Source organism: Fringilla coelebs (assembly GCF_963513975.1).
Source record: "Fringilla coelebs genome assembly, chromosome: 8".
NCBI lineage: Eukaryota > Metazoa > Chordata > Aves > Passeriformes > Fringillidae > Fringilla > Fringilla coelebs.
Genome location: NC_140066.1, coordinates 27,149,138 through 27,171,100, shown reverse-complemented (window position 1 = coordinate 27,171,100; position 21,963 = coordinate 27,149,138). Strand labels below are relative to the sequence as shown.

The window sequence follows — 21,963 nt, the reverse complement described above, 5'->3', positions numbered from 1 at the left end:
GAACCACAGCTGGCAATGATGTACTCCAAATCAGACTGGTGACCTCTGATTTGGTGCAGAGACCTGACTGCAGAGAATGTTTCTTTCAAAGATGGGGGTTTCCACTCAGGTCTCCCTTCTGGGAGGCAGGACAATGAAAGGATTCTCAGCATCAGACCATCATGACAAGGCCAAGCAGATTGTGCTGACAGTTCTTTCTACACCATGGGAGAAAAACACATCAGAAAGTGCCCCAAACACATCTTAGTTAAGAAGGGCTTTGTGATAAATATCTGTTTCTGAAAAATGGCTTATAACAGTGATTTTATTGTGCTACATTGTTGAAACAAAAACATTTTTCTTTGTGACAGTTTATCCAAAATAGTAGTATTGTTTTTTTCCTTTTCTTTCTTCAACAGCTACTGGATTCCTAAGGGAGGTGCAGAGATCTGGGAGCAGAAAGGATGACAGGCATGCATACATTCTTCACTGCATCACTCTGAATAAAAAAATAAATCATATTGAAACTAGAAATTCCTATATGAGCAGTACTAAAGGACTTGAAATGAAATGTGGATAATCTTGTTTCCTTCAAATCTTGGCATGGAGACTAACTGTCCCTTTGCAGCAGCTGTACTCAGAGTTCAGAATGTTCAGCAACCCAGCCAATGTGAAACAAAGCCTTTGCAGACTTTCAGCTGTAACTGAATCAAAGTGGTGCTTCTGCCCAAGAAGGCACTTTGCATGAGCAAGTGTGGTGGTCAGCCTTCCCCAGCGTTACACCAGTGACTGGCGAGTTCTCAGAGCAATGCAAAGAAATAACAAAAGGCAGACTGACACTAAATAATGCTGGCCTGAACATACCCAGAAAGAACAGCTCTCTGACAGCCTTACTCCAAAACCCACCAGCTTCACCCTCTCCAGGTTAAGCAAAAACAGCAACAGCACTGTAATAAGTTATCCAGATCTCCTAAAACAGAGAAACATGCTGCAGCTCTGTTGAAAATTGTTAGTCCCAGCTGAAAACAGAGGCATCTGTCATCCAAACAACAGAGCTGAAGACAGCTAACTACCTCCAGCTCTTGTTCCACACTGGCCTTGGAGACAGGAGAGTTTAGCTACAGTTCCCACAAGGAGCAAGCTGGATCAGTGCATGCTCTGACCTTTGGATGTGTCAAAGAAAGATGCATGCTCAGCTGTGTTGGATACGGTTTGACTGCTGCAAGGAATATCACAGGTTCCAAATTTTATTAATGAGGAAAACAATATGTACTGTCAACGTTTGCTACATGAAGTTAGCATGAAAACAAAGCCCACTCCAGAGAACAAATGAAATTTACTGGATTAGTTTCTTGCTCCAGCTCTCCTGATAAATAGCACTGAACTCAACACCACATTGATTAGTTGGTTCAAGACAAACACTGATCAGATTGCCTTGGCAAGTATATATAGCACTACAAAAGCACAATCATCCTTGTCTATTCAGAGTAGCAAGGATTCACCATACTTTCATTTCCCTTCCTTCTATCTTTCCCAGCCTAGACAGCTTGTCTGCACTATTAAAAAGCTCTACCTTAAAAGCTTTTCCTAAGACACACTCAAAGCCCTTATTCTAAAGAAACGGAACCAAACGGTGCAAATGCTGCAGAGCCTCAGAAGGCCCCCATGTTTCAGTGCAAGCTGACCCAGGTCATTGTTCTCTCCTCAACTTTCAGTAGGGGATTTTTTTTATCTTATCCACTACCTCAGATAGGCAACTGAGCACAACAGTCAGCTCTGGGTGAGAAACCGCCTTGGAAAACCACTCTGCAATAAACAGTCTCTCACGTCAAAGAAAGAATGGGTGAGGAGCCACAAGATGGGGAATTCTGGTAAGAGTCAGGCTAAAAACCACAGTACTTGATCCTTGCTATGTGTTTGTCTTCTTTGCTTCTGATCATGTCAAAAGATATCAGAAAGGATGTTACACTGCTTCACTCTGTGCTTTTACATGAAACAAACTTTTAGCAAGTGGTTTAGAAGTTTTTTAGACTTTTTCCTTTTTCTTTCTAAATTATGTACTTTTGCAAAGCCACAAATTCTGCAAGATCTTCATAAAATTCTATTTTCAGTGATCCTGAGGCCTATTTACCTCCTTGATCTATCTTTTGTTTGAACTGAATTATTGCTATCATAAGAAAAATACGCTCTCATAACTCATTCTTTACCCAATTACTCAGCTTTGTTTTCCTTCCTTCTGCTGCATTAAAAGCAATCATCATCAAAACCTAATAGAACAGAGCATGATCTACGGAAAAATGCTGGGGTTTTTTTTTTTTCATTTTTTTATTTTTTAAATCTGATCAACATCATTACAAAACTCTTTCTTGCTCTGTCAGGAGATGTAACTTTTCTGACATCACCGCTGTCTTGGTCTACCAGAGCTGCCACTTCACAGAGCAGCAGGATGTCACCTCAGAGCTGCGTGTCTTCCCCTAATACCACACTGACCACATCCTCCTAAAACTGCTATGTGTCTAAAATGTTCACAGACAACGGCTAACATCACTATCTGTATAACACTGAGCATTTACCTTTAACGTGGATTTCAGTTGTTATCCTTTTTGAGAAAATATCACACTTGCAAACTTCATCTTTCAGTCGCACGCTTTATCTTGTTTTCTTTCAGAAAACAATGAAGAGTGTTGCTTACACATCAAGTTTTTTGGTAGGAATGTTAAAGGACTAAAAAATATCATTTTAGTTACATATTGCAGCAGATGAGAAGAATGTTGGTTTCTTATTTAAATGCAAGCTATGACTCATCTTAAGCAGAGATAAACTGAAACACATACGCATTAAATAAAATTTTTCAGTGTGAGGATTAATGACAGATAATAAGTATAAATTAACTTTAATCTTTTACAACAAACGAAGTCCCTTATATAAATGTCACTGCAATCTTTTCAAATAAAAAAACCCAAATCAAAGCCAGAAGAGGAGTCATTTAAATATTACAGCAAATGCTTGGTACCAAATCAAACAGCTTCTTAGCAGAACCAGTAGTGTGTTCTGGAGTAAAATATTTTCAAGCAGTAGACCTTAAAAATTGCTTTAATATTTTAAATACATTTTTAGGGAGTTTTCTACATGAAAGGGGTACATATTAAAACATCATCAGCTCTGCAATACTGAGTCCAAGTTAAATCACATATTCAAAAAGGAGAAGAGCATTCTCTTTTACTAATATTCTCTTGCTACTGCTTGAAACAAACTCTGTGTAATTGTTGAATGGGTTAAACCAAAATTTAACTGAACATAAGAAGACTGCTGTTCACAGACAAGAAGGGAAAAAAACCAGAGTCAGAGACCTAATAGTGGACAATTTTGAAAATTATAGTGTGTGTCAATAATAGAGATAACAGTGAGATTCAGAAGGAATAATCTCAAATAATAGGGAAAATGAGCACCTGTCAACCACAAAGCCATTAGTATCAGGGCTTTTATATTTGCAACAGTTAAGTCTGGAGACACTGACAAACTTAACAACACATCAAATAAAACATGGAGCTGGGGAACACAGGAAGCAATCCCCCTCACTCAGAAAACACTGCTGTGGAGTTTGAAAATAAATGCTTCCAGTATGCAACTTGCTGCCCAAATCACTGGTAATGAACACTGCAAACACAGCAAAGGCACCACAGCATCTAGCTGGGTTTGCAGATGTGACTAGCTGATCAAGCCACAGCATCTCCATCAAGGAACAGACAATCCCAAACCAGGAACATCAGACTCCTGACCAAAGTTCCCAGATACAGGAGTTTGCCTGTACAGAGCACCCAATGCGATCAAACGTGTGCCCTTCCCAGAAGGATGAAAACCAAAGGCTTGTAAAACCATGTCTGAGACAGACCTGGAATACAGTGCCCCGGAATGGGAAGCCCTGGAGGAAAGACCTTGCTGAGAAGGCTGATGGTTAGGAATCTTCAGCCTGGAGCAGGTGGGGACTAAGGAGAATAACAGACAAAAGGAGAGGAAGAGAGAGATATTACACCAACTGAAAATGGAAGGACAAATTCTGCAGCAAGCAAACACCTTGTCAATATTCAGGAAAAGAAGGCATAAGGGGAAGCTCAAGTAATAACACTCCTCTCACGAGTAACACTTCTTGACATGCTAGTCAATAGTTAATCCTTATGGTATCCCCACCTCAGATAATATAATTGTCCTCAGTTAAAGACAGGGAATCAAGGCAGAAACTTCCTCAACTCACAAAGACAACTGGTACCTAGCACATCCCAACCCCATCAGTCGATAGGAGTCCTTAGCTGCACAGTAAGTATGTAACACTGGCTGCTAAGGTCTCACCCACACAGAATTTGAAGTTTTGCGGCCTGCCCTCAGGCTAGGAGAAGACGATCACATAGCCATGCAAACTTGGCCAATGTGATAGGACCAGGCTGGTCCAGGGAAAGATGGAGACAGCTCTGCTCTAAAGCTGTACTAAGTAAAAGCAGCATTCGCAGTAACAATTAGATATGCAAATAAGCACATTGAAGATTAGTGACGGTTTACTGTTGTCATGGAGAAAAAAGCACCTTCAGTTCTGGGTCAGACCCAAGGACTGCATTTTCTTTCCCTCACTGGTAAATAGAACCAGAGAGAGCACTGGAAAACCCACGAGCCAACACTCCACAACACAGCTCAACCTGGGACTGGAAAAGCTGAACAGGGAGCAACACAACCCAAATAAAAAACCTTCCCTGCATCCACACAGAGAAGTAAGACCATGGCAATTCTGTAGATACTCAAAAATACCAGGAGGGAGAAGCACAGGCTGGCAGAAAACACCCACACCATGCAAAGGCCAAGCTGCTTCCCAGCATTGCTGCTGCTAGGGGGAGTCAGATATGGGGGAAACTGAGGGCAACACAATTCATGAGGTACTCAGCTCCAATTCCCTTGAAGCCACAGGGGAAGATCTTGTCTGAATGAAAATACACACTTGGCTCAAAGCCTCTATGTGTCTTTGGCCATCCTCGAAGTCCTCCCATTCCTTGTTAAATGCTGACTGCTAAGAGAGAAGAGGAGGCAATCAACCTATTTAGACTCAGCTTTCCTTCCCACCCTGGGGGTTTCTTCATAGGAGCAGCTGGCCAAAGCATCGCCTTTGTTACAGCAGCCACAAAAAACCACAGACACTCACCCTCAGCCCCCCTAAAATCCCACAGAAGAGCCAAGATAACTTTATAATAGAAACCCTGACACAACCTAAACTATAGCATCCTGAATGGAAGGCGATAATCTGATCTGTGTGTGAACTAGCTCTCCTTGTCTCAATGGTATTTATCTTACTTTAACTCCTGTTACAAAAGGGTTGAGTCATAAAGAAGAGCCAGCCAAGTAACAAAACTGCAGGGCTTGCTAAAACATCAGATTCAAGGATAAACAGGCACAACCCTAGAACAGGTTAGGAGAGTCTCTGCAGGAGCACAGGTAGCCAGAGCTCCAAGCCTCTGGACAATGGCATTTTCTTCTGTGCTACAGAGACTATCACAGCCCGGTGCAGGGTGGGGGGAGAGGGTGCAGAGCACAGGGCTCTGCCCTTTGGTTCATGGTAACACATAGTACCCAGCGCCCAAGAAACCTGATCCCGTAGCAACCTCATGTATGGAAAGTGCCCCAATCAGATTTCACTGTGTCAGAAGAAGAACAGTATTTACTCTGCATACAGATTAGTCACAAAACTGGGTCACTTCTTGCCTTTTCAGAGAGAGAGAAAAAACAACCAAAAACAAAGCTTCTTTTTCAGATCTTTTTGTGTCTTCCCCCCAACTTTTAAAACTACATGATGCAGTGTGGTCATTCACAGCTGTCTAAGCTGATCAAACAGCACCTGCATGAGTAAGGTCAAAGCACATTACACTCACCAGGCCTACATTTTTTAGAATTCAGCTCATTAGCTACTTACCGGTTCTTTTCTAGTTCGTTGTGCGTAGACCTGGAAAATAAAAAAAAAAATTGGATTAGCCACCTTTGACCTCTGAGCACTGAAGTTCAACTGCTGCAAGCTGTACACATCCCCACTGGCACATCATACTGCAAAGCCAACCAACTACATACATTAAAATCTATAACCTCATCCTCCTTGCTGACAGAATGTTCCTTCCCTCCAGTGGAAATGCTGGTACCGCTACTGCTAAAGAAAATGTTCCCTAGAGACTTAAATGCACACAAAATCCCAAAGACAGGCAATGATTAGAACAAGGGACCAGAGCCTGTCACTTCCAGACTCCTGGCACTGCCACCAGCTCAGGAGAGGACTGAAGTTGTTTCTTTGTGCTTTAATTTCTTCATTCATACTATAAAAACATCAGTATCATCTTCTAATGCAGGAGCTCATGGGGAATGAACTTGTGCATCAAATACAAGGGAACCTTTTTTCCAGCAGAACTGGCCCTGTAGGGACAGCCCCTGGAACCCTTCAGCCATCTAGCAGATCTAGCCAGTTTAGCAGAAGCAGACACGGCCAGCATTTGGGCACAAAATGGGGCAGGCAGCAGTGCTATGTTTGCAAACATCTTTGGCACTGCGTAGCACATTTAGGATGCCTGGAAACCCCTTGGGAATGGGAACAGCACTGCCACAACACCAGCATGCAGTGAAGTGACCCATAAAGTGACACTGTGACACTCGACAAAGGAGGGGGCTTTGTCTTTATACCTGCCCACCAGGCCAAGCACGCTGCCAGTATTCCTTAATTTAGAGCTTTGCAGCTTGAAAATGAAACCAACTAGAAACAAAAGGGACACAGGCAAGTTCATTCTCTTTGCCTCTGTGATGATAGAATGAGTGGCAAAAAAAGTTTAAATCCATTCAGGATTTCTAATCTAACCCAGGTAAGGTTGTTGAGTATTATTTAAAAGGATAGCATTTGTCCAACATTTCTCTTTAACAGAAGGTCACCTTAAAATAAGAGTAAAAAGAACCCAAGGGCTTAATAAAAAGGATCTATTTTCTCTAATTTGGCATCACATTTCTTCTGGAGCTCTGAGAAGATTATCCTCTATCCCCCATCTGGAGAATCCCACAGAGAATTCTACAATTAGGGAACTGAATGGAGGATGTGCTCCAAGGGAAACCCAGTCATAATTAAATGCTTCTCCAAAAAAAGGAAGGAGGAGTGCCTAACAGGTGTTAGAACTGCATTGAAAATGTTTACTAAACTGTAGATGTCTGCAAAAAAAAAAGGTAAATGAGCCTTAGCTGACCATGGCTGAGAGCAGAGGAAAAACAAAATGTTAACATATACCTGTGCAAGCCACCCTGCACAGCAGGACATGGGATACCCTAAAGGCAAAGTACATTATAGTCAAATTCTTCATGTTGAGAAAACTCCCAAATTCCCTTCCTAAAGTAGTGGATGCCTTCATTCTGGTTCCCAGGAATCAGAAACATGAACATAATACTTAGTCCAGAAAATGTCCCAAATCAGATGCACCCACCCCCCCGCCCCCCGGCCTCTCCCCAACCTCCCTGAGTCTAAATCAGCAAAATTCATTTGTCCAGGCAACTTGGACCCAAATGAGCCCATCAGGACTGAGCTGAGGCCCTTTAGAACCACTGCCCATACATAGTTTGAAACATGCTTGTTGTTCTCTTTTACTGTATGTTCCTGCAGGAGACTGTGCACTCTTCTTGGCTATGACATTAGCAGTTATAAGGCCAAAGATATGCAATGGCTTGAATTCCTGTATTATATCGAGCCAATTACCAAGGCCAGCACTGAAAGAACAAAGTTTGGCCCACTGCTGTGAACAAAATTAAAACAGCAGGTTCTCCTTACTCCTCTCACACAGGAGACTCTTTATTACCTATCTGCCTTCTGATGAACAAGACAACTGAGAGAGGTCACAGGCTTTTCACCAAGTCAGGAAATATTCACTGTGACTTTTAACCACGTCTGTGGCAAGGAAAAAAAATCAACCCCCCCAACACCTTCCCACTGAAGCTGAATGCAAATGAAAGAATCTCAGCAGTATTAAATCAGTCCTACAGGGAGGCCTCTTCTCTTACCTGCCCATGTTTTGCTTGGTCTCACTAGGGACCATCTGGAAAAGTTTTAATTTTTTATTTCACCCGAACTCAGGAAAAAAGTCCAGCAATGCTCTCCACTATCACCATTCACTAACTCAAATTTTCTGTGACAATTTCCTTTTGCTTGGACAACACATCAAGGGGAAAAAATCCTCTCTCTTCTGTTTTTTACTCATTTTAACTTTCTATAGCTCCTAATCTAAAGATTAGCTTTTACCCCTCATCTTTGGGTTGCACATGTTACTAAGATTTATTTGGAGTTAAACAAGGACAGTCCTGTCAGTGAAGTGGAAAAAAGTGCAGGAGCCTCTATTGGTACAACTCAGAAAAATAAGTGTCTTAAATAGGTACAGAAACAAATGTAACTGGATCTCTTAAACTGAGCTGGTTTTATCACTTAACTGAGAACTTAGAGACTATCAGCAGACTGAAATCAAGGCCTCATCCTGGTGCACTATCACCAGCTTTTTGATGGCTACAGGATGAACACCACAGCTGAAAACTATTGCCAAAACTCGGGGAACACTCTGGCTGTAGGGCAGCAAGTAACCAGTGTGCTCAGTGTGACACTGCTGTGCTGCTGCTGCCAGTCAGCCACAGCCTGTGCCACCCAGGGAACAAGGACACTGCTGCTGAGCATGACCACAAACAGGGGAATTCACATCCCTGCTGTCAGGTGGACAGAGCAAGCAGAACCTGCAAAGCTGAAACCAGAGCTGGGCGGTACGGACACATACAGAGAGGAAAACAAAAGACCAAGCACATGTACTGGCATTGCTCAAAATGTCAGCTGCAATTTAAAAGTAGCTCCAGCACAAACCGTCTGCAGGGTCCTCATTTAAAAGTCAGGTTTCTATAGCAGTCATTCTTTAGCAGTCAATTTAAAACACCCAAACTGATAACTACTCCTAAAAACCGAAGAAATGTTATTAAGGAGGAGGATCCTGCTCACTACATTTTGAAAACAGCTTGGAAAAAGATCAAGAATGAGTTTCAGGAGCTTAAGATAAAGGAGCCAAGCAAACAACAAAAATAGCAGAGCAGTCCCTGTCTATGCAACAAAAAGTTGAAAGAGGACAAACTCAAGTTATCCCAATTTACCCCAGATACCTGAAACTACATACAGAATAGGAAGAAAGAGGGAAGCAGAAATTGTCAGTCATTCTAATTTAAGGTCAAATGCAACAACCTTTTTGTGCCAGTTACAATGATATTGCCTGCAACCTAGCTATCCAACACAGTAACAAGGTGTTGTTGAAACATTAAGCTACACTGAAGTCCTCCAGTAACTGACAATCTGCAAGTAATTTGCCACTTTACCCCATTTTTCTTTATTTAAATAAAAAATTTCTTCTACCATGGCAGAGGCAGCCCAACTTTGCCCAAACACAGGTAAGGCAACACAACTAACTGCAGCAGAAAAGAATAAGCCCTAAAGAGCATTGAATTCATTTGTCATTGGGGTTTTTACTGTAATTAAAATCACAAAGCTGCCTCATGACATTAAACACAGTTGACCTTTCTGGTTTACACATTTATTATTGATAAATGGGCCAATACATGCATTAGCAGAACAACTGCATTTTGGTTTGGGCTCTCAGTGAGGTAACTATTTTCTACTGAGGAGAACACAGTCCTCAAGAGCCCTTGTCCTACGCAATACACAGATGGCATTTAGACCCCACGATCTGTCATCTCTCCTGAACCTGGTCATCTTCTTCCTGTATTTGGCATCAGCTCCTGGCTCCAGAGGAGTCCAGGACTCCAAGAGCTCCATCTGCACCACAACAGATATACTGCTGTCTCAGAGGGTGCTGCTGGCCGTAAGTAAGGGGCCTCTGCCAGTACATCCTTGCCTACACAGACCCAGCTTCTCCTCCAAATTCACTCACCCCACTCACCTTTATCAAGAGTTTAATAATGAAAGAAATATCCCACCAGCTTGTGAAAATTAGGGTACAGTTACCTGAATCATGTCTAGCAAGACAAGAACATTCATCTGCAGACCAGGCCAACTGCTTTCTGTCTTACTTCACTCAGGTTCAGCTACGTCTCCTGCTTATGCATCATCACACCATATACAATCTCATTCTTCATTTTACAGACTCTTCCCACCTGCTGGCTCAGCTGACACCCATTCACTGGGCCACTAAATTCCCCTGCAGGAAATACCTTCTTCTGTTCCCCAATGCAAGAATAACCAACCCTTCTGAAACCAGTGAACTACATTACTGCTCTCCTTTATGCAAGTTCTTCCTCAAAAATGACAAAATAAAATCATGGAAAAGAAGGGTGGTCAACAGCTTTTTTACATTTTAAATCCACCTGTGTCTACAAAACAGAACTTACTGGCTGAAGTGTTTTGTCAGTGTTTTGCCAGGGTTCCAAGTGGATCAACACCATAGTAGCCTATGAAGCCAGGGCAGAAGCCAGCCTGGGAAACCCACAAAGAACCTTTATCACCGACAGCTCATGAGGCTTCCAGCCCAATGGTGAGACAAATGAAGGCTGCACAAACGTTAACTCTTCCTGCCCAGATAGAGATGCTCAAGGGCTCTTTCTAAGGGAGCTGTGAACCTTCCTCACCTCTGAGAGGCCCAGAAGCTTGGCCCTCAGAGAGCTGCCGGGGAGCCTTGGGAACACAGCAACTTATGGTACTCAACACTGCCATGAGCTCCTACAGTGAGGAGGAGCAAAACGCAGGTGAACAGAAAGTGGCACAGCCGGAGCAGGAGTCCTTCTGCTGCCATCCTTATGCCCTTTGCAAGCAGCAGGCTCAAATCTAACAAGAACATCACCTCAGTCTTGCATATCAGCAGATCTAAAAAATGTTTCCTTCCAAGCAGTACCAGAGACAAAAATTATCTTAAGCCATTACTACCTCATGATCCCCTACACTGTCTGGCCTTGAGGTCCAGAGTAAATTCTTCTCCATGAGGAGTTGAGGTGAGGGGATGGAACAGACTGTTTCACCTTCTCACTGACGTCAGTGGCGATGCACCAGATTAACCTGGCCCCAAACTCTGGCTAGTTTTTCTGTCGCTCTTAGACGGACACAGTATCAGATTCCTCCTAAGGCTCTGATCAAAGCTGTTTTCCCAGGATCAAGCCAGACCCCTTCCAAAGTTCACATTCTCTGTCTCCAACAGAGAAGGGAACGCAGCCGTACTGGCATCTGTTCATGTTTGTTCATCTTTGGAAAAGGAGAAATGGCCCCACAGTCTGTTTTCAGCTCAAAGAGCAGAAGAGAGCTCTTCCACGTGGTTCACAACTGTAGAAAGCCACCTACCCCTGGGTTTCTACACAGTATTGGGAAAGTCTCCTGCAAGACCCAGTCAAAACAACTTTTAAAAGTATACTGCATACTTCCCTTCAAGAAGTAAATATATTCAAAGTCACCTACAGTATTTACACAGCCTCCCTCAATTTGGTACCTGCTCCCCATAACCATTATTTCTGTTTGCAACATTTCAAAACTAAGTCTCCCATAATATTTTTTATGCATGGGGACAACACAAACACACAGAAATTATAAATAATTTTCCCAACATCACACAAGAAACCTGTGGCAGAGCAGGGCACTTAATTTGGCTTCCCTGAACCCCAGGATAAGGTAGCTGTTCTCAGGCATCCCAGAGACAGCTAACATGAACACTCCTGCCATCTGACTCTTGGGTCAAATGCCCCCAAAAAATCACATAACCACTGTGAAGTGTAAGTGGGAAAGTGAGAAAAAAGCCCCCAACCAACAACAACCCAAACCTAAATCAGCCTTCATGTCTTGCCCATTTTCTGCCAAGTGGGCTAACCTGACTCTCAAACACCACTGTACAAAGTGCCAGAGAACAATCTAAAATGGGAACCATTAACAAAGCAGTATTAATTTACTGATAAAACTCAACCAACAGACATATCAGACATAACCCTCATCTGGGGAAGCGACACTGTTCTGATGGTGCATGTTCTGCTTTTTCAGCACACAGGAGAAAAGAGCAGGAAGACAGCTCCTCCTTGCTGAGCACCACGAGTTTATCCCAGTTCCAGAGCTGAGCTCTCCCAAACCAGACTAACATCCTAATAAGCAGCACAAGGTGGCACTCTGCAGGGAAAGGTTTTCCAAGCCAGGCGACATAACAGCAGGAATGTTGTTTGCATTCAGTGCTGCAGTCTGGGGCCAGCAAAGAAGTCCCCAGCTGGCTTCCCTCCCCACTGTGCAGGCTGGGAGCAAGTGTGCTGGTGTGGGCTTTTTCCTGCACCACCTGAGACCCTACACGCTCATCCTAGCCCCAAATGCTAGAGGAAAACTGTCCTCATGCAGGGCCCTGTACGGCCAAGAGGAACTGGGTTTGCTGAACAAGCAGCTATTCAATATTTTGTTTTCTCTTCATTGTTCAACGTGTGGCCTCAAGCCAAGCCCTGCTCTGAATACAGAACTGGTGCTTTTCCTTAGAGGCTTTTTGACAGGCTCACTGAGAGCAGTGGCTGGGCAGTTCACAAGCACATTTATCGTTATGCATCCTTACTTTCCAAACTGAAAGCTAAGAAAGAGAGAAAACAGAACTGCATCTTCATGTCCCTCTGAGTACTTCCATGAAGACCCCCAAGGACCTTGTTTTCTAGGCCACTTTGCATGTTCTAAGCACAAGCCCTGCTGGTGCCCCCCCTGGCTGTGCACCACCAGCACTTCCACAGTCCAGATTCCAGGTTCATATCTTGGAAAAGATCAGTGTGAGGAACAGACAGTTTGGGGTCTCCCATAGCAAACTGGCCTGAAAGGGGCTTGCTGACTGGACACCGAGCAACTGACAGCAGCCAGGAGTGAAGCAAGTTCTCCAAAGTGGTATTCATTGCTCCATTTGTCTGCCTTCTAACTCCTGTCACAAGTGAGCCAAGGTCCTTCAGAAACCACTTCCTTCTCTTCCCAGCCCACAGTTAACCACGTCAAAAGGGGCTGGTACACACAGATCAGAGACAAAGGCTGATGTATGCTCACTTGGTGAAGTACCCTAGCCATTTCAGTAGAGAAACCCTGGTCCATCTCCCTTGGACATGCAGCAGACGACAATTTAGAACTCAGACAATTCAGGTAGATTCTCACATGTCAGGAAGAAGAATATTTTTGCCTTCACCAAGGCAAGACTCTTGTCTGTGATCCATGATGCAAGGGAGTTTGAGCTTCTTGTAAATAGATTATTGCCTTATTTTTTTAACATATTGACAAAACTGTGTATTTCATGACCGGCTGAAGAAAAATGTCACCATGCACTTCCAAGCTCTCCTATGAATAAGGAAGAGCATGACAAATAATGAGAACAGAAAAATACAAACAATTTTCTATGTGTTTTCTGACTTCCAGCAGGACAGGTGAGTCTCACTACATGGTCAGGGACTTGGCCCCTTCCAAGGCCACATCAGAACCAGTATCCCAGTTGCTGGTACCTGCATTGCAGTGGTTCACAGAAAAAGAATAAAGACACAGGAGGCAATTTCCAAATCTACCTAGAAAACTTAGGAGCTTAAGTCTCATCTTCTTTAAAACAGCTACAAGCTCTAAAACATCTATAGCTTCTAGAAAACAGGATTAGAGAAGTGTGTGCATTACCCCAATGTACAGATGGTGGGAACCATATAATGTGCAGATGGTAGGATCCATGTAGGTCATCTGACGTGCCCAGATCGTGCAGCCTTTCGGCAGCAGACTCAGGAAATGATCCAAGGGCCCAGCATGCCAGGCCCTTGCCCTGTAACGTGCTTCTTCCCACACATAACATTACCCTTTTGAGGAAGATGGTCACTTCCAGAAATAGCCTAGGCAGTGCCCTCTGCAGTGCAGCAGTCTGTTTGGGGAACATGTACTTCTCTGCAAACACACATCTTCTGCCCTCAAGAAACTGCCTTCAGATGCACTGGGGAAAGTGAGGCTTTTTGAGTAAACACCACCTGACTGAACTGCACTTTGTTTGAAAAGAAACTGATGGCATTTATATGGCTGTGGGCCAGGCCAGACTTCCTTCACTTCTATTTAGGCTTGTTAGTTATCTCTCATGTTACAACCATACTGCTGCAATACTGTGCCTGGAGATGAAGGCAGGGGGTAATATACTTTAAATAAGGAAAATACATCCACAATACTGTTAGCTGCATGCTGCACTAGGGAAACTGAGGCACAAAGACTCCATAGGCTGTATGAAAATCAGGAAGAAAACCCAGATGTCCTTATGTCTGGGTCTGTATTCTGTCAACAGGGACACACTCATCCAGCATTTGGGAGATCCATGGAAAAGAAAATAAATGAGATAAATGGAAGAGATTAGATTTCTTCTGCTCTTACAGTTCTGGCTCACAAGCAGCACCAACCATGAAGGCTGCAAGGTGGCTACATCCCACAGCTCCCAGATGGCCAGGCTGCTTGTAAAGCAGTTCATGAACTGCTGCACTTTGTAGTCTCACTGTTAAAGGCAATACAGAAGCTGTGCTATGTTACCTTACCATACCTATATGCTGCTTTAGGACTGCCCAGGCACCTGGAGCAGCAGCCCCAACAGCAATCCCAGTGTCATCTGTCCTTTCTCACAACTTCTCCTTTCTTGATGGTGAAACAGATGGTAGGAGATAAATGAGAAGCTTTCAGAAAATAATCGACTATTTTATGGAGAGGAGCTTTTATCAAAACTGACTGAGGCAAAAGAATTGCTCTCAGTCCACATGCCTACTTGTCACAGAGCAAGCAGCAAAGCATAAACAAGCAATTAAGATAATATTGGAAATCATCTAAGGCTACTTCAAACTGGATTCATAAAGCAACAGAACTGAAGTGAAATCACTCTCATATCAACGAATGAAAGGACTGAAAGTACAGTAGGGAACACAGAAAAGAGAGATGGGAATATATCCAGCAAGATGGAAAAAGCAGGCCTGTTCTCTCTGAGCTGATCAACAAGGCAGTGTCTCATAGAGAAGAGATCCAGGCAAAGGCCAGCCAAGTGCACAGCCCCAGAGACCCACAGCCTCTGATCAAGAGAGCCCAAAATAAGTCAACAAAAACAAATCCTATCTTTGTTGGTTCAAAGAAGGTAGGGAGTAAGAGCCAACACTCTCAGGAGGAGAACAAATAGCAGCCAGTCTTTGAATTTGGGCAGAAGTTTGTCAGGAGGGATCAGGAGATGATGAACAGCAGGAACTCCAACAAGCAAGACAATTAACTCAGCAGCAGGACATTGACCAGTCTGTTTGGGTCAGAAATCGAAATGGATTTGAAAGCTCCATCAGGAGCAGGAAAGGAAAAAGTCAGTCTTACCTACAGGAGAACAGATGGAAACAACACTACAGGTGACAACCAATTCACTGCCGAGCACAGCACCAGGTCAGGTTAAACAAAAGCATGAAGGATAAATCCCTGCATGTGTTGTGGATGAAACATTACACAGAGAAGATATAAAAAGGGTACAAATGTGCTGAGATGGGAAGGAAACCAAAACAACTGACAAAGAAGGAATATGACTTAAACCAGAGAATTGCCTGTACAATGAATATAATGGAAAGAGAAAAAAAGAGAATTGTGGGAACAGTTGACCAGGTTTGGCCCAAATATCCTCCCCACCATCCCAGGACACAAAATTTCTCTAGGAGCTGGGTCTAACAAACTTCACATTTCAAAAGACCCTGAGAACATAAGAACCAAAATATGAAGTTTCCTGCCATCACACCAGCACTGTGATCAGTGATACAAATCAGCCCAGGGCAGCTGCAGCAGAGCTCTAACTGGGCAGTGCTGCAACACCAACAGCATGAGCCCTGACTGACTCCCACTGCTGTAAAACAACACTCCTGCAGAGGATTCCCCCAAACCTGGGAGGACAAAGAGATCATGAGCCTTCAGCCAGACACAGTGACACTTCACAGCAGACAGATGCTGCAGCAGAGAATTACAGCTTGATTGCAGATAACATCAACAACTGGGCCTACTTCTAGTTTACACAAAGGCCTCTTTGCACAACTTGGATAGTCTAAAGAGAACACTCTAAAGAGAGTTGTAAAATTACATTTTACAACTACTGAAAGTACAAAGTATAAATTGAGCCTAGAATGGTGGGTCTCTGCATAGACTGCCTGCCACACAGATACCCCTACACACAGCTATATTGCTAATACACAAAGGAAAACAGGAACTGCAGCTCTGCAGGATCTTCTTCCTTGAAGGCTTATAAAGTAAACAGGGTGACAAAGAGGAACACAGTGGGTTCCCCCATGGAAATTGCTACATCAGCTCTTGCACTTCTGGAGGCCTCATTCCTCACCAGGGCATGGGGTTTGGGCTTCTCATGCCATTTGCTGGGTTCACCCCACTTTCTGTGTTTTCCCTGGTAACTGGCCAGCTGTACTGCAAAGCCAAGCACCGCTGAGAAGACACTGCATACAAAACCTCACCTACGTGGGGTACTTCTTTGTTTTCCAAATCATGTCAGGATCTCACACAATGTAGTGCTGGCAGGTTCAGAAACTCCAGCATCACTGGGAGTTGCTTATCTACACTTGCAGATTTCACTGGGGCAAATGAGCAAAGGTGATGTGCTGAGGCTGAGCAGTTACATGAGTACAGTCCTACCTGTCAGCCTTCTCTGAGCACCTGTATGCAGGGACAAACCTACAAAGACAGCGGGATTTGAAGATGGTGTGATTTGCCGCTCGTGCATGGACCACCAATCCAGCTTCCCAGCCCAACATTTATTGTCATTATGCTTTCTCAAAAAGAAGTCATGCACATATCTCACTATACTCAATACTTCTGACCAATCTCCCTCAATATCTCTAAGAGAAAAGCAATCCTTAACAGCTCAGCTTTGTACAGCTTCCCTTTCTTGAAAAATTAACCAGCTTATTCAGGTATACCCTGCACTGGGAGGCAAGATCCTGTCTTCAGGTATGTCCAAAGTTTCAACAGCAAGATGAAGATTCCAGATACTAATCACACTGCTTGTACATGATCAAAATGAAGCATAACTCAGAACATGGCACAGCAGATCTCACACATTCTCTGTTTTACATGTGTGGATTTGTACTCTATAAAGCAAAGCCAGGTCCTGAGCCATGAATAGAGCTTCACTACGAGGCACTACAAGGTTTGAGGCAGAAAGCATCCCCCCCATATTACACAAGGGCCAGATTCTAACCCACCTACACACAGCCAGTCAAAACTCAACTCCCACTAGCTGTGGAGTGAGGTGTGATCCAGAGCAAGAGGATTAAAAAAACCCCAAAAAACTCACAAGCAAATAAACAAAGTATCATCCAGAAACAAGTAACAACTATAGAGCCTGGGAAGAAGGAAAGCTTCGGACAGAAAGTCTCAGACTCCAGGTCTCTGGGACATGAAGACAAGGGTGGGGGCTTTGTGCAGAAAAATAGATCAGCAAGAGCTGACACAGCAATTTGCTCTTTCAGGAATTCCTTACACAAGACAGGCAAACCACTCAGCCACCTGCACACCCTCTCTCCCAATAAAATCATAATTACAGCACTGTCCTAACTCCAGAGGCTCCAGGAAGGACTGAAAATTGCCAGGTACTCAGTCAGCAGCACGATGTGGGGGGAGGAGGGTGGAAACCTCCTTTGACAGAAAAGATAAAACATATTGAAACCGTGCAATGTTCACCAACCCCCCTACTCCTCCCCTGCACAGTGAGGTACAGCTGCACAGCACTGCTGCTGTGGTAAATCAGCTTTCTTGTGCACCAGACACCCAAGGCTGACTTGCAGATTCACCTGCAGCCACACCCTTTGAGCTTCTGCACCCATGTTTGTGAACCTGGGCATATTAAGCCATCACCTAAGGCACACAGAGTACCTAATGCACAGCTACACACCCACCCCACAGTCCTTGCTCTGGGACACTGTGAACAAACTAAGCTTAAAGCCAAGGATACCTGAGGGTTTCAGCAGTACAGTCCCCGTACTGACCCTCAAGAGAGAGTTTCAAAGGATATGAGAGCGAAGGCCTACAGAGAAGTTCAGCACAAAACCAAGCGATGGGATTTAGAAAAAAAAGGGATTTGGAAAAAAAGTTTCATATGCGTAGATGAGAGTGCAACGACAGGGAAAATGAGGAGCTGCACCAGTGCAACAGCCAGAAGGGCAAAGAAACCCAGACACCCAGATTTCCAAGATAACATGCCCAAAATGCTTTACCATACTCATCACAGCTGCTGACTCCAAGCTCTGCAAACAACCTGCTACCAGACTGTAGGTGTCTGAAAGGCCCTTGGGAGGCAGTGCCAGACACAAGGGAGGATAATGGGAAGAGAGGAAAATGAAACGAAAAAGAAACTGGACAGAGATCAAACCCTCCCCCATGGAACTGAGCAATAGATTATTTGAGAGCCCTTAACAACATGGGCCTCCTGGGAGAGCTGAGGGCTCCCAGTGCTGCTGGGAGGATGCTTGGTATTTCCCCAGGATTCGACCAAAAAACAACAGCCTTTCTACATGCCTGAGAGCCTAAATAAAACAAAACACAAATGACAATCTAATATTGTAATGCAATTTCAGATTTCGTTATAAATCTTAACTTCATTAAATTGATGGCATTATTGGGGGAAAAATAATTTAGCAACCCTACTGTTTATTTTATTTCCTGCTGACACAATGATTTAATTGATTAAAAAGTCTTCTCGATTATTTCCCAAAATGTATAAATATCAAGCCAGGCTAATCCTAACTAAATATAATGAACCTTTCAAATAATTGGGTCTATTAGAACTGCACATGTAGGGTCCATGACAGCAGTTTCCAGTGACATTGAGTGCAAGTTAATGTACCCACAGAACTGCACTCCCAGCACAGACGACTTCACTTCTCTAGCAACGTTTTAGAACTCAGGTTCTGCCCCAGAAACATCTTCAGAAGAAAGTAACATTAAATAAGTGATTCCACAAGCTGTAACAAACCTCTGTTCATTTTTCATCCCATTCAAAAAAACAGAAGATAATTTTGTCGAGAGCAAATTTAAGGAGGCAATATTCAATCTAAATGTAATACAGGTTGGCTAACTTGGGTCTTTAATTTGCTTGGGTTTTTGCTTTTATCTATGTGTTAAGTTGGATTTGTTATAAAAAAAAAAATTCCCTTGCCTATTATAAACACCAGGTAACAATGACTATAACTCTCCACTTATTTTCTGCAGGTGGATAATTTCCCATACCAAAATATCCCTGACTAAAGAAAAATTGTATTTTTACACACATTAATGTTTTACCTCAAACTCACTATATCTATCAAATATCTGCATGAAACACTGCACATTCATGTAGATAATGATTGCAGAGGGAAGCCCTCTGCAGCAATCTCCATGTTGTTGGTTGCACAACAGAGACAAGCAAAGGAAAAAGAGAACCTGAGCCACAATATCCTTCCTTAAAATTGCATCACATGAATTAGAAAGTATGAAGCAATGTTTTCCCTCTTATCTGCACACCACTATTTGGAGTAGAAAAGAATTATTTTGCTGAGACTGTGAGACCACCATAGTTCTGTAAGAATAAGAACTGCTCCACCATTGCCATCCAGAACTGGGCTGTCTGCTCCTCAGAACTTTCTGGGTGTTTGTGCAATGACAGCACAGAGCCTGTTGAGAGGAAATCGCTGCCATGTCTGGACTGCAAATGCTGAAGGGAAATACTTGGAATTAAAATATTAATCAAACAAGCAACCAGGCTTCGTAAATACCCTGCACCACAAAATCATGGATTATTTGGTTGAATGAATACCATCAACAATGTACATGTGCCAATTTGTAAAAAAATTTGTATAAGAGTATAAATAAAAAAAAAAAAAGAAAAACATTGTCATTTTCCCAAGGTTGCTTAAGAGACATTTTTACAGGAGGCTGTTTCATTACAAGATCTGCATGAGATCTAAATGCATTATTCCTCTACACTAATGAAACATTTTGAGACAAAAGCAATCTAAGAAAATCTCTTGTCCACACATGAAATGTAAGTTTTGTTCCTCATCAAGGACTTGATATTTAATTCAAAGTCCATTCCAACTCCACCAGACAGAACTTCGTGAATTGCCCCTTTGATTTTAACAGGAAGAGATGATACAGAGCCTTCCTTAAACAAGGCTGATGCTATACTCAGCATCACACAAAAGACACTGCAGTGAATTTGGAGGCACCCTAAACTTCACAGTTGTCACTTCCCGGCACTTCAGCCATCTGGAAGGCCTGCCATCTCCTACAGCAAGTGCAAGCTGCTACGACTTGTGCTAAAAGAAACTTCCATTTCCAACTGTGCATGTAAGGTCTGAGCTCCCAAAAAGACCCACTCTGGTCCCTGCCTGGAGCAGACCTGACACTGGTCACTCCCTGAGGCTGAAACAACCACAGGAGGAAACACTCTGGGTAACAAAGCTCTCACTCTGAAGATTCAATCTGGCCTCAGTATTCCTTGCATAAAGAAGGTTTAAGTAAGACTAGAAAGAACCTCTTCTGCTTCTCTGTTGCCTTTCCCCCCACAAGAACATATTCAGCCTGTCAGACTCAAGGGCCCAGCAGGCTGGTGTCAGCACCAGAGCTGCCCCGGGAGAGCTGTACCTGGAGCTCTGTGCTGGCAGGGCCTGCTGAGCACCCTGGCCCCAGGGACTGGGAGTGCTCTGCATCCCTCTCCAGCCTACAGGCTGCTGGATTCAGTGTTAAGGAGTTCCTGAGGGGGATGTGCTTCCAGCCCTCCTCTGGAGAAGGGCAGGTTGCCATGACAAAGGCCTTTGAGACAAAGAGGTGTGGGATGGAAAAATAGTATGTGGGAAACCTAGAGAGAAAAATACCGACCTCAATTCAGCATTTGCCATAATTTTCCAACACAAAGTCACAGGACTGGGGGTTTTGGTTCATGATAATCAGTAAAGAGCTACAACTGCCCTCAAATTAGGAGAGGCTGTATGAAGTAGAGAAGCAAATACAAACATTGAGCATACAAAGAGCTCAAGATATGCTGATCCTGATGGAGAAAACTTCCCCACAGCAAGGTGTCCCAACATCGCTTCAAACCACCTTTATTATCAAATGCTGCCGAAGCAGAATCACTGCAAGCAAAGGCACCTTCCCCTTAGGCCTTTACAGGTCCTTCCCGATGGCCTTAAGAAAGCCTTAATCACCTGAGCCACCTGCCACCATTTTATGGATTGCACAGGCCTTGCTGCAGTAAAAGCAAGCTTGCAAGTGCCTTTTCAAAGGCACACTTTATGTTTCTAAAGTTTCTCTGTCTCAGAAGGTCTCAACAAGGTCTGAACAAACCTACAGAAGGTAGCAAATAAAAATAAAAAGAAGAGGAATGAGAGGGAAGAGGCAGATGCAACCACAGCAACAGGCAATAGGCTTAATCCTATTGTCTCTTCTAGATTTAAGAAACCAAAAAAATGTGCCATCGTATAATAAGAAAAGTGTCAAAAACATGGAGTTCTACAATTACCAAAAAGCTGGGAAATCCCACTGCCCTGAAAGGCAGACTGAAACACAGCTTTGTTTTCCTGAACTGAATTTTTAACATGTTGTACATTACAGTCAGTCATCTCCCTCTCTCCCATTTGTTGTAGGGGATTCATTTCAAAACATTTCCTTGCTTCAAATCATGCCTGTCATTACAATCCCAAAGCACCCAGGCTGCACATGCACTATCCCTTAAAAGCAGTGATTTCTGGGTTGGAAAGACATCAGCTGTATATAATGGGAATAGCTATTGCCTACCTCCTCCCTAAACCTTATGAACAGATCTCCCTATTCCCCTTCCCTCTGCAGCATCTGAGACTTGGCATGGTGTCAGCTGGCAGTGCCACTTCAGATCCAGCTCCCCTGTGTCCCCTCTACTTCCAGTGCCACAGATCCAGAATGAACACTGCACTTGTGTGCCCCAG

At 43.5% G+C, this 21,963-nt stretch overlaps 1 protein-coding gene across 2 annotated transcripts in view; it reads right to left on the bottom strand.

Moving 5' to 3' along the window:
* Positions 1-21,963, bottom strand: part of MXI1 (MAX interactor 1, dimerization protein) — a 55,852-nt gene that overhangs the window by 22,740 nt on the left and 11,149 nt on the right. For both annotated transcript variants that reach the window (XM_084210775.1, XM_084210776.1), the window contains exon 3: positions 5,930-5,959. In XM_084210775.1, coding sequence (XP_084066901.1) covers positions 5,930-5,959 — 30 coding nt within the window. The remainder of the gene's footprint in view (positions 1-5,929; positions 5,960-21,963) is intronic.